At 39.2% G+C, this 14,079-nt stretch overlaps 1 protein-coding gene across 1 annotated transcript in view; it reads right to left on the bottom strand.

Moving 5' to 3' along the window:
• Positions 1-14,079, bottom strand: part of LOC147733785 (transient receptor potential cation channel subfamily M member 1-like) — a 220,837-nt gene that overhangs the window by 103,550 nt on the left and 103,208 nt on the right. The window contains exon 10 of the mRNA XM_086958380.1: positions 1,879-2,107. Within this exon, the coding sequence (XP_086814506.1) occupies positions 1,879-2,107 (229 nt within the window). The remainder of the gene's footprint in view (positions 1-1,878; positions 2,108-14,079) is intronic.

The following is a 14,079-nucleotide window of genomic DNA, read 5'->3' as shown; positions in this document are numbered from 1 at the left end:
AAATCAGATAAATATTCAGCTTTCAAAACTTACACACACTAACAAAATGCCCATTATTCTTGTTTATTCAGTAGTTTTCCATGTATGCAAGTTCCAAAAGCTGGCCAAAAGAAATCGGAACAGATAATATAGGCCTGGGTGGTGAACTTTGCTCCGTTCGCAGAGTTTGCAGAGTTTTCTGCACTCCACACTCCGCAGGGCTCGCGGAGTGCAGAAAACTCTCCTTTGCGATGTGCAGAAGAGCTTTTTCCCCGCTCGCGAATGGTGCGTTTGCGAGCCCGAGATGCCACCGTAGGTAGAATTTCTACCTGAGCTGCAGTAATACCAGCACAAACTGCAGTTCGCACTGCGGAACTTTGCAGAGTTTTTTTGTAACTTCGCAGAGTTCTGCGTAGTAAAACTCAGTGAACTACGCTATAACATGTAAAACAATATCTCAAACACTGTCAACCTGTGTTTGTTTCCAGTCTGATTATTCCCTAAATCAACCTTTATGGAATTAGATTTTTGTCATTGCCGTAATGTCCTGGATACTGACGGAATTTAGGTCAACGTGTGCATCATTTCCTTATTTTCCTTTACTTTTTCTATGTTATCTGTAAGATTATAATCAAATGCAGGATGACTTGATTACTGGTTTAATTAACTGGTTTCATTCAAATACATTTGTAAGTTGTAATATTTCAATTATTTGTTTTCATCTGAAACACAACTCTAGTGTGTTCTGTGAAGAGCTCTGGATTTCTCATGTGTGGAGTGCTCCACGTTCAGAGGTTCTTTCAAACACAAAGAGAATGGTGGATCATGCAAACTAAAAGAGGGCAGTTTCCAGTCACTAAGACTTCAGTGGGAGCTAAAGTAGCATAAAGTTTCACATAAACTGAGTGGGAGGAATCCCAGTAAGGTGAGCCTTGAGGAAAACCCATTCATTAATTGCTGCAAGTTAAAAATATGTGAACACACTTTAGATACATGTTCAAGTCATTATCTCAGTAGCCTTTTTCATTTCAATGTTCATAACAAATTGAGTTACTGAGACAAATGAGCATGGGACCCACGTCTGCGCATATCAGTCACTCTTAGGGGGTCTCACTGAGAAAAGCAAAAAAACAATTAATGGAACGTATATGTAAATAATACCTGCAGACTATGAAGGCAAGCAACAATAAAAGGTAAACTATTGATAATGCATTTTCAATTTTGGTTTAGTCTGACACATGGCCTTTTTTAAAAAATACAAAATGTATTTAAAACATTTAATAACACAAAATAAGTTATGAGTGGGTTGAAGTGCATGGATACCCTAACTGTGTCCTTTTATAGATTATAGTATTATGTCCGACCATAATCTATGGTCTGTACCATGAAACATCCAAAATTGCTCTACTACTATACCTTTTTGCATGCTTTTAGGGAGACATGAATGAAACACTTTCGTTATGTATTGTGTATAACATAAGTAGGGCAGCTAGTAATGCGGTTTGGTACTGTAGCCATAGAATTTGTGGGAAGTAAGTACTGTTTCTAAGAATTATGGAGAAGAAATGTGTTTTCAGATTAAAAGATTGAATGCAGGTTTTGCAAGAGGCATTGAGGGGATACTCCAAAATAACAGCATTATCTGAAAATTAGGCTATACTTGGTGCTGGATATCATGAAGTATTCCGATTTTCTGGTGCAAGAGAAGATACTACTTTTTGCAGACTTCCAGTCCGTGTTATTATTTACCATTCCATGATCTATCAAGTCTGTATGTGTCTAGTCTGGACAAACACAGGGAGTTGTAGGGCCATTAGCAAATGATACTTGACATTTTGAAAGTGCCAGAACACTCATAATGCCATAGTACATAACTGGGTGGAGGGGTAGTACCATTACCTTAAGGCCTGGGTTTTTCCGCATGCGAAGTCTCCCCATCCACATGTCTGTTAGTAACATTTGGCTGCAGGTATGAGCTATGAAGTCCCTGTGTTTGGCGGCCACTGCTAGTTTGAGACAGGTGGAATTGCTCCAGTTCTTAAGCTCATAGGTCAGGAGCTTCATGGCAACTTGCTCATCGTGTTTGTAAGATTGGTCTAACAACTCAACAGCAAGCTGTCCAAAGTCCCTGAAAAGAAGGATATTGATAGTCTTCACAAAGATAGAGAGTAAAAACAATGCAGTGCAATACAAGGAAGTTCCCATTCACTCAGTCAGAATGATGTATTCCAAAATCTAGGCAAACATCCTTAAAATCGTATTATAAAGCAAAGATAGTTAATAGTACAATCCATGACTGCATTGAAATATACAATAGCTCATATTTAAAGTAATGGTTACAGAAAGAGCAGGCCTTGCAATCATCTGCTAAGAAACAAGGTTCAAACATATTTCAGGGATGCTTTTCTTTTTATATTAGGCTTCTTAGGAACTGTGCAGAACATTGCCCTAATGGATACCATACATAAGGAACTCCCAACATCATAAATTGTAAGAATGCTGGTCTGCAATTTTTAGATCAAACCTAAACAACAATTTGGATTATTCATTTACATAAGTAGACAAATTCATCAATAAAAAATTAACTCCACTTAATTCTACTAGAGATTAACAGTGCCTATACACCTGCGGGTATGAGTGCGCATTAGAAATCCTAATTTTATTTAATTAATTTCAATTTCAAAAAACAGTCTACCATAAATTGAAGAATCTAGAAACCAGACTCTATGCTGATTAAAGAACGATGTTTATATTTTGATTTAGGAGAACACATTATAACATGTCGACTCTCTATCCAATCAAAAGAGTATATGGTTGTGTCATCTTTATTAAGTTAGAGAACATTTTTTACCACCAGGTATTTAAGCATATACACTTTCTAGAAATGGTGCAATGAAATTCTTTCTTAGTGAGACAGAATGTTTTTTTGTTTTAATGATAGCTATTGTTAGCTCCATAAATTAATTTCAAAATATACGAAACATTCTATCAACAAGCTATTCCCATGAAATCATTAATGTGTCACTGTCAACGTAACTAAGCAAATGTTTATGCATGTAGAGCAGCGCAATTTAGGCTCTGCCGTATACTTCACAATTTTACAATTATGTACTCGAATTTGACATTATATTCACTGTGTGCCTTAACTTCCTTAACCTGCGTGAAACATTTAAACATATTAATGGAAGGCAATCATGCACTCTTTCACTCACATTTTACATTTATTCTTCAAGTTACACGTGTGTATGTACTATCATGTATCCGAGTTCATGTTAACTGCTCAGCTAACTCAGCCTGACTACAGGCCCCAACTAAAATGCATTTAGCTTTGTCAGCATATTCTTTTTTTTCTTTTGCAGGTGAATTATCATGATTTTTGCTAGTTAGAGAAAGATGCCTTCTTTTCATCATTTACCAGGATATAGCGATCTTCAAGGTTGAGAAACACAGTCTAAGTTTCTATGGAATGGGAAACAGAATCATGCTGCAGATGGTCTTCTGAGTAACAATTTGATTGGTTCCTGGTGGTGTGAAAGGAGATAGGGATGTTTCTGAATCTCCTGTTACTTTTAATTAGTGTTCGCACAGTCAGAGAACGCAGATTCCGTTTAAACCTAGAGAGTTACAGACCTCTCTGCTTGGCTTACACTTACAAACGTGAAGCTACATGCTAAACACATATTTCCTTTTTCTAAGACTGCTATTGAAGTCTTAATATGCTAACACCTTCTATGCTCGCTAAAAACAGACCCTTGGTAGATGTCCTATTGATTTATGTGAAGAAGAGAAAAGGGAAGTTTCTTTAAGGAGTACTTATTTGCGTTAATTTATTTATTTATTGTTGTGGCTGTTGCTATTCTGTATCTCTTTTTTTCACAACTTAATCTGTATTACTGTATCTTTTTAAATTATTTTCGCTTTGTTTATGTACTGGAAATAAAATCTCTTTAACCATAGTTGACAAATGCTGGTCCTTCATTGTGAAGTCACATTGGCTTCATAAGCTGTAAATGTATTGTTGATGTCTTCTCCCTTATGTTGCCTCACGTCAACCAACAAAGGCCCATATGACATTTACGGGAAAAATCTTTACGGGAAAAATCATTGACAACTTTACTAAGAGATTGAGGTGTGAGTACCAGAACTCTGTCATACGCAGTGAGTGATTCATTTTAGGTGGGCGTGGAATCAATGAAGATTGTATGAGTTGCTTGTTTTAAATGTAAGCACTTTTGTCAACTTGTATAAAAATGGGATAACTTCAACGATGCTGTAATATCTCTGTATATATAGTTACCTGAGTAGAGGATTTGTCAAAAGGGATGCCCAGAGCCCTCTCTCTGTGGAGTTCAGAGGAGTCATTACTACCCTTTCTGGTCAGCCTACTGTTTGCTCCTGGGCGGCATTGCCTTGGCTGAGCTTGCAGAGGCTTATGCTAATTAGCCTTCTGGAAGTTCAGGCAGGTAAATGGTAACTTTCTAAAAGTTACCTTTCTTTTTAAAAATTAAACTTCACTATTAAATTAGATTAATAATAGCTATTAAAAATAGTAATTGCATTATTTTTTTAGCTTACCCCATTCCTGAGATACAGTATTAGTATGTCTGATAGACTTCTAGCCTCAGATTCCGTACCTTAGAATATTCCACAAGTGTCGGAATGGATTGGGAAAATCTTGAGCAATACCTCTGCCCACCAGTAGGTGGCATTGTTCAATTCCATGTCGGCACTTTAAGTGCCATCCACGTCGGAAGTAACATGCAGTGCATATATGGGTGCCACCCAGTGCGCTGACATCAGTTCTTTTCTTTCCACTCCATCAGCACATATCTGGAGAGAGATACCTCTGTCCACTTTTTTTTCACATTTTTGATATTGTTAGAAATTGGGTCTCTAGTTGGCAGAGCTATTCACCCTGTCCAAGTAAGGACCACAATCATAGTCATGGTAATACGCACCCTAAATTAACCTGTGCTCCCCCTCTGGTAGCTTGCAACCGAGCAGGTAGGCTTAACTCCAGAGGCAATGTGTAAAGTTTTTGTGCAACACTTAAAACAGTAAAACAGGGAAAACACCACACGAAAATACTCCACACCAGGTTAGAGAAATAGAGCTTAATTTAATGAACAAAACAACCAAAACTAAGAAATTCAAAAGGTAGAACCGAGGTTATGAATTTTTAAAGAATATCTTGAAATATAGTGCTCAAAAGCATAATGTGCCAACCAGGGACATGCCTATCAGGTCCAGAAGTCTACTGAAGTGGTGGAGTACCAGGATTTATACCCAGGTGTACCTTTGAAGTGGGGGAAACTTCAAAGACTGACCTTTGAAGTGAACGAAGTACATGCCCTTCCTGACCTGGCTTCAGACTCATTCCAGGTGGGTATGCAGGTCTTTGTGTGGGACAGGCATATCACATTCAGGTGGAAGTGCCAGGTCCTCCCTCACTTCCTGCTCAGGATGACCCATGAGGATGTCAATTGCCCATCAGGATGTGGGTGGCCCATCAGGCACACCTAGGTTTCCTTTGTGTGTGACTATCTAGATGCAATGCTCAAAACCCAGCTGTCACCCACCCCACACCTGTATTCAGAGAGAGGCAGAAGGCACAGAATGTTCAAAGTGGGAAAATACCAACTTTCTAAAAGTAAACACAAGGAGATGATAGACGGAGCGCTGAAATTTTCAGACACTCAACCCTGGTTAAACTGGGGTGGCACAGTGAGCAACAAAATAATGGATTTAACCCAGATTTCTTGACTGGGACTAAATATTTTGATTTGTTCTGCATTCGGTCAATCAATTGTGTGTCTTTAACTTTCTAAAAGTGACATTTTTAGACTTGTAACTTAATATGCAACTTTACCATAAGTTCTAAATTTAAATAGTGAGTCAGGAGAAACCAAACTCGAAATATCTATCTTTTCTCAATTGGGAATTACACTTATAAAATGTAATAAGATAATCCCATTGTTAACCCATGGGAGGGATAGGCCTTGCAATAGTGAAAAATTAATTTAAGAGGTTTTCACTATGTGCACATGTAAAGCTTAGGTACATATATTCCTTTTTAAATAGATTGCACCCTGAACGCAGAGCTGTCTAGGGCCTACCTTAAATGTAAAGTCTATGTATTAAATAGGATGGTTTGGGCCTGGCAAGAGGGTTCACTGGCCAGGATCACATGGCTTTTTAAAACTGCCAGTACAAGCTCTTCAGTTACAGGCCTGAGATATGCTTAAAGGGCTACTTAAGTGGATGGTACAATCAGCGCTGCAGGCCCATAGTCATTTAGTTTACAGGCCCTTGACACATGTAATGCACTTTATGATGGACGTATAAGTCAATTAAATATGCTAATTGTGGAGATCCAATGTTACCACATTTTAGGGAGAGATCACATGCAATTTAGTATTGGTTAGCAGTGGTAAAGGCCCAGAGTCCTAAAGCAAACAAAGACGAATTCAGCAGTAAGAGCAGGAAGAAGGAAAACAATTGTTGGTGACCCTGCAGAAAGGACCATTCCAACAGAAATGTTGTCCTCTTAGTTTAAACTTTGCCTCCCAGTGTGCTAGGAATGTCGCCCAAGAAATGTTGCCCAACAGATATCTGTGACAGACTCCTATCTGGTTTGCCTCTGGTGCCATAAATACACACCGCCCATTCCACCATCCACAGATTGGCAGACAGTGGACAACCTATCATTTCTCCGACAGGAAGGGTGCCGGCATTAGAAGTAGTTTGTGGTTGCTATTCTTGCTATCTGGTGGTCAAGCAGGACAGAGGCCTCTGCCCTATTATACATCTTTACCCTCTCAACTCAAAAAGACGGAGAAATGTAAGATGCTCATGTTGGCTCAGGTTCTGTCTGCCCTGGACCCTGCAGACTGGATGGTTGAATTGGATTTGCAGGATGCATACCTTCATATACCTGTCCTACCTTCTCACAGGCATTACCTGTTGTTTAAGGTGGGCTATGACCCTTTCATTTATTTTCCTGTGCTAACTTTTGTCCTCACCAGTGCCCCCCAGGTGTTCACTAAGGTGATGGCAGTGGTTGCATCACATCTGTGGAGGTCAGGGTTGCAGTCTTCCTTTAAATCGATGACTGTCTGTTTAATGTGGGCCTCTCACTGTTAGTTGCCTGCCACTTCCACACTATGGTGGACTCCCTAAATTTGCTAGGGTTTACTATTGACATGCTGGAGTCATGCTGACTTCCTCTCAAATGCCCCCTTGCATCTGAGCTGTTATGAGCAGTTTTGGGGCCTATCCTTTGAAGCAGTGAATCCAGAATATTCAGGCTATGATTCCCATTTTACAACCTCTATTCTTCATTTTTCCGTAAGACTGACTCTGCAGCCTGCAGTTAACCCATGCCACCTGGCAAACTTGGCTGGAACATCAGGACATATTCCTGGTGGTTCAACACTTCATGGGCTCTCTGAACTCCAGGGCTGACAAACTCAGCCTTTGATGCATTGCATATCACGGATGGCATCTCCATCCAAGGTGGTGCGAGGTCTCTTCAATGAATAGGGAGAACCGTGGTTAGATCTATTCGCCACCACAGATAACATGCAATGCCAGCACGTCTGAGTGCTGGAGTTTCCAAGGAAACAGTTATTGTTTCAAACGGAGCTCAGGCCTGCTTTATGCCTTTCTGCTGATACCACTAATGCGTAGATTTCTTACGAAGATCAGGAACAAATGGGCCCAATTTATACTTGTGGCTCCAGATTGGGCATGGAGAGTACGCTAATCCTAAACTCCTGAGCATGAGCATTGGCCCTCTGATCAGGTTACCCCTTAAAGAGGATCCATTGTCACAGCAACAGGGCAGGGTCATCCACCCGAACCTGCACATGCTCATGCATGGAGACTGAGCTGCAGCAATTGACAGTTTTTGACCTCCCTGCAGAAGTCTGCAAATGATCTCTCAGCCAAGATAGTGTACTACTGCGATTGGGACAAATTTGTGGTTTGGTGTGCTTCAAAAAATATTGATCCACTAACTGCAATTTTATCAGAAGTGTTTTTTTTCAGAACATTTTTTTTTTATTTGTTATTTTGTTAGCTCGGCAAATATTTGCTTGTGGCACAGTTAAAAGGTATATTTTGGCCACATTGGTGTTCTTGTGGTTGCCAGACCAGCCCTCCCTGTTTACGTCACCTATGAACTTGACCCTAAACTTGATTTTCTTGCACTTCGAGTCTCTGGACAATTTCCCTCTGTTTCTTCCAGTAATTAAAACTGCCTTTTTAGTGGCCTTTACATCAGCCAGGATGGTTAGCATACTGAAAGCGCTCTCTGTCCATTCTCCTTATACAATGTTTTCTCACATAAACTGGTTCTGAGAACATGTGCCTCTTTCCTATCAAAAGTCGTGACACCTTTTCACTGGAATTTGGACACAATACCCATTAAAAAATATTGTAAAGCAGAAATTTAGAATTTGTTTATATCATTATCCACAAATATCGTGATGCAGGAATATCGTTGTCAATAATATCGATTCTCTAAGGTAAGTAATATTGATGTTAAAAATATCTATGTTATGAATATATTTTTCAAAAATATCTGTGTAGTTAATATCGATGTTAAAATGTCTTTGTTGATAATATCGTTTAAAAAAATGTTGAGTTAATATTGGTTTTAATTACTTTTATGAATTTCAGTATATGTTATAACTTGTTTGCATGATTATTGTTGTTTTTTATTATAGTTGGCAAATTTGTAGTTGTTTTTAAATGAAATGTAATTGTTTATTTTAATTTCATTGTCATAGCGGGTAGTAGGGTTTGTAGGGTTAAATGGTGGGAATGTAATTATTATTAATTAGTTTATTGATAATTAATTAAGTAAACTGTGTGTAATTAATTAGAAAAATAATTTATGTTTTAGGTGCGGGTTGTAGGGGAACAGGGTGGGAAGTAAATTAATAATAAAAATAATTAATAATTAATTTTTTATTATTAAAATTATTTAATTGATAATTAACTTTGGAGATTGTATAACTAATGTATTTTTAAATTACATTTGAGTTGCTGGTTGTAGGGTTTGTAGGGGTACAGGGTGAGAAGTAAATTAATTATAATTAATTAATAAACAATGTTAATTAATAAATATTTAATTGATAATTAGTTATGCCAATTGTGCAATTAAGATACTTTTTTAGTTATATTTCAAGTGCGGGTTGTTGAGTTTGTATGGGTAAAGGGTGGAAAGTTAATTAAAATATTGAATACATTATTAGGTTATTATTAATGTCTTTATTTAAAATTAATATGCGAATGGAGTAATTATTCTTTTATAAGATATATTTTAGGTGTGGGTTGTTGGGTTTTCAGGGGTATCGGTTGGGAAGTTAATTAAGAAATACGTTTTTGATAATTATTAATTTGATGTTAATTATTTAATTGATCATTATTTAAATTGTGAACTTATCATATTTGTAATTTAGGTGTGTGTTATTTAGTTTGTAGAGGTGTAGAGTGGGAAGTTAAGTAATAATACATTTAAAATTATTGCCAGTCACTTCAAGGCGAGGGAGCAGATTGGAAACGGGTTGACTAATTAGCAAGCCAATACGGCAGATCTTAGGACACCATAAAGCTTGAACTGGACAGCTTGGATTGATACTAGGTGGCACCACTGTTGCACGTCCTAATGACTTAAGGAGCTTCTTCGCTGCCCGCCAGATACGGACATTCACAGCCGTTTCTTTAGTGCTCCACACCAACTTTTGTCCTGATAAATATCCCACAATGAGGAACTAGTAACCCTGCATTTCTCTGGGTCGAAACGTAGACTACCTCATACCCTCACACCATAGGAACAGAAGAAATTCATTTGTCGTGACCTATGTGCTATGTTTATAGGGAACTTTTGACCGATTTTAGGCTGTAAAGGTCCAACTGTAAATGTTATGAGACCGTGTTCATGTCACACCACCTTTACCCAGTCCCCCACTTACCCGATCACCCCTATTTCCTCATAAATACTTTCCTTTTTCCTTTTTCCTCTTTTCACTGAGAGCACTGTAAATATCGAAATGTATTGAAAGTTGACTTGTAATAATGCTTTGATTTACAAAAGTATTGATCGTGTAATTTTTACCTTAAATAACGCAATGGAGATTTATGGATAAATATGGATGCTCTGAATTTCAAGAGCACTGTGTAACATTTTTTAATACTTGCCAATTAAATATGTTGAATGGATAAATCCAGAAATAACCTCTTGTTGGTGAATCATTAATGTAAATTGAATATAAGAGGGACTACATCGACCATTCCTCTAAACGCACTGACACTTTGACCCAGGTCTGGGTAGTAGGTCTCCAGGGCTCAACCCGTTGAAACTTAACACGTTGTTTAATAGAGTTGTTAAAATATGTTTTTTGATTCAAGTGATCTAATCTCTCTCTACTGTTGCACCGACCAGAGAATGAATAGTACATTTTACCCCTCCTGAGTCCAACACTTTCCCTACTGTTGCTCATACTAGAATGAGAATAGTAAATGTTACTCTCCTGAGTCCAAGGCTCTCCCTACTGTTGCACAGACTGGAATGGGAATAGTAAATCAACCCCCCCCCGCCCCTGAGTTTAACGCTTTTCCTATTGTCGCACAGACCGAAGTGGGAATAGTACATTTTACCCCTTCTTAGTACATCGTGTTCCCTACTGTTCCAATGACTGGAGTGGGAATAGTACATTTCACCTCTGCTGAGTCCAACACCTTCCCTACTGCTTCACCCACTGGAGTGCGAATAGTAAAATTTAACTCCTCCTGAGTTTAAGCTTTTCCCTGTTGTTGCACAGACTAGAGTGAAAATAGTATATTTTACCCCTTCTGAGTCCAACGCTTTCCCTACTGTTGCACTAACTGGAGAAGAAAAAGTAAATTTGACACCTCCTGAGTCAAACACTCCTCTGACTGTTTCACCCACTGCAGTGGGAATAAAACATTTAAGCCCTCCTGAGTCCAACACTTTCCCTAATGTTGTTCATATTGGAGTGGGAATAGTAAATCCTACCCCTCCTGAATCCAATGCTTTCACTACTGTTACACAGACTGGAATGGGAATAGTAAATTTAGCCCCTCCTAAGTCCACCGCTTTCCCACTGTTGCACCGACTGGCGTGGCAATAGTACATTTTACCCCTCCTGAGTACCAGCGTTTCTCCTACCCTATGGTAATATTCATTTTCTATATGTCCCACTTTAAAACACAATGCACCCTACCTTTTGGACTACAAAGCTGACATGGGGTGACTTTCTAATATTTAAGAGGGAGGTTTGTACCTGTCAAAAAGGGTATTTTAACAGTTTGTACTGCAATAGTGAGTATACACAGGTAAGGCCTGGAGCCATGTTGCCACTGTCACTGTAGTAGAGGGCACAATTGGTGTTGCAGTCCATTAGTAGCACTAAACTTCCAGGCCCTGGGCACACTTTGAATGCCATATAATTGGGACCTATAGGCAAATTAATTATAAAGAATTAGGAATAGGCCATTGGACCCATGTTTGAAAGGGAAGCACAGTCATTTTATTAGAGGTTAACATGGGTAAAGCGCATGCGGTTCTAAAGCCAGGAAAACAAATAAGACAAAAATCTGGGGGGACATTATGCAAATATGGTTATTTTTATACATTCCCTCTGACATGGAAAGAGAACCAACCCTCCTAAAATTCAGACAGAAATTGAAAACTTTCTTTAGCATGAAACACTATATCAGGCTGACTTCTGAACCCTTCCGTCAGCCCCTTCAGCAGAAGGTTCGTGCCAGTGTCTTATGGTAGATATTTACTGAGTAAGTTAAAGGACCCAGCAGTTCAGACTAAGGCCGTTGTTATCAGCAAAAGACTGAGGCTGCTTGGAAAAAATTAGCAAAGAAAAACCTAAAACAGAACACAGGTAAGCAAACGTTTCTCGCCTCTCCAAAGCAGCCCAAAAGGTTAGATTGGTTGATGGTGTCATTTGCTGCTGGCAGCGTAAGAAGCATCAGAGTACTGACACTTACATCATTCGCTTCCATCCTTTGGTTATGCAGGGCATCAAAAGGGATCAACTTTGTATTGGGTACTCAATAGAAAACTGCATGTGGTGTATTGAGGACACTGGAAGCTTCCAAGAAGTTAAGTGAGAGTGATTTATGCAGATGAAAGGAAACATTAAATCGGTCAGTACTTGCTCAGGGTCAACATTAGGTTTCTTCAAGACTGGCACGACCTTTGCCTATTTGAATTGATCAGGTACAAGTCTCTGTGTAAGTAAGATATTGAGGCGAAATCTCAGAGGCTCTATAGCTGCAGGTTGAAATGGCTTGAGGGTGTCGACTTATGGTCTAACAGAGATCCCAATTTAACTTTACAGAGCTAACTTGTGCCCGGCCATGCACTCACCTCACAAATTACTTTTTTAGTAAATCATTGATGACTGCACAGATGACATCTGAATTGACATCATGATGACATCACTGATGACATCACTGATGACACCATAGTCATGTACAGCATAGTTACTGCATGAATACTTGTGGGTGCATAGCATGGAAACAGAGTGAGTCCTGGAAGCAGGCGCAGTTGTGCATGTGAAAATGATGTGGTGCGCAATTTACAAATCTCTAAAGTTTAGGGATCAAGCAGTGCTTTATTTTATGCTGGTGTGTGCTTGTAAAAGGAACAAATGATGAAAGGAATGCTGAACAATGCAAAAATTCACCCAAACATCTGGGTTTAATCCATTGTACGTTATTTTGCTAACCACTCCACCTCAGTTTGGACACAGCCATATGCAAAGCAGTCTTCACCCTGTTCCTCATGGGAACAGTCTAGTCCGAACAGCCAAGCCAGGTCCTCCCTGGACTGGAAACAAACATCCTGGGAAAGGTTTCGGGGCATCACCGTTCATCAGCCAGGATAGCTTGAATCCAGTGGCGCAGTAAGCACGGGACCAACACATATATCTTGACACCGGCCCAGCTCTATGACAATCTGCCACATGGTGGGACTGTCTGACTTTTTTTCAACATTAGCAGGCGATTTAATGATAAATACATAACAAATGTATACCAGCACCTCCAGGCCATTCTCACATCTGTTGGTGGCTGGAAATAGTCCAGGTTGTCATATTTGCAAGAGTGTGATGGTAATTCAAGAGGATTTGTACGGACATTTGACAGCGCTGGCAGGGAGAGCGGTTGGTGACAGCTGCAGTGGCTTCTCGAGATATAGCTTGGGCACTGCCACCTATTTTTTTCAAGAGTATCTTGCTTGTGGATCTTTCAGCCCGAAATGCTCCAGAAGCACCAATTTATGATACTAACAATAGAAGAAGTGTCAGATGGTCTCATATCCTGGAACATCAGACAAATATGCTTATATATACTCCATGGTAGCTGGTGTCTTAGATCCTTACAGTAACAACCCTGGGAATAGTATCCTGGTAACTGCGATACACTGTACCATGGTTGGTTTTGCTAGTGAACAACTTTATAGGAAAATATCAACCCAGCATTATAAAGATAAAGAAAGTTTTTTGTACACCAATAAATGCGGGCATGCTGAGAAAAATCAATAGTAGCAGTCAAGAGCGGCAACAAGGAAGCAATAGTGGGCTAGAGGAAGGAGCATAAACATGTATAAAACATCAGAAGGAGGGAATGGGAGGAGGATGAATGCCAACACCTGGTTGCCGCACTAAAAACTAATAGGGCATTTTGGCAAGTGGTCTTCTATGGCATCAGCAGGATATCTAGGAAAGAAGAGTTTTACATAGAGCCACAGAATTGGTCACAATATTTGGAGAGCTCTATAAGGGCCAACCTATAGAACCCAATTATAATGAAGTAAGTGTCCGGTATAATTCTCGAATCAAGGAAGATCCAAATACCCCTATTCATGTTATTACGTGGATCTCAGGGCATCGTTTCATTTGGTCCTCTGGGAAAAGTTATGGACTATAATGAAAAACAGGAACATGCAGGAAACCCTGTTAGAGCTAATAATGTGGCATTTTAGTAACAACTACGCCCATGACGATTAGGTAGAAAGGGCAAGTAAACAGATCGAATTGCCATTGAGAGACG

This window comes from Lissotriton vulgaris, chromosome 2_1, assembly GCF_964263255.1.
Source record: "Lissotriton vulgaris chromosome 2_1, aLisVul1.2, whole genome shotgun sequence".
NCBI classification, from domain to species: domain Eukaryota; kingdom Metazoa; phylum Chordata; class Amphibia; order Caudata; family Salamandridae; genus Lissotriton; species Lissotriton vulgaris.
Note: the sequence above shows the minus strand (reverse complement) of the source record. Positions and strands in the feature narration are given on the sequence as shown.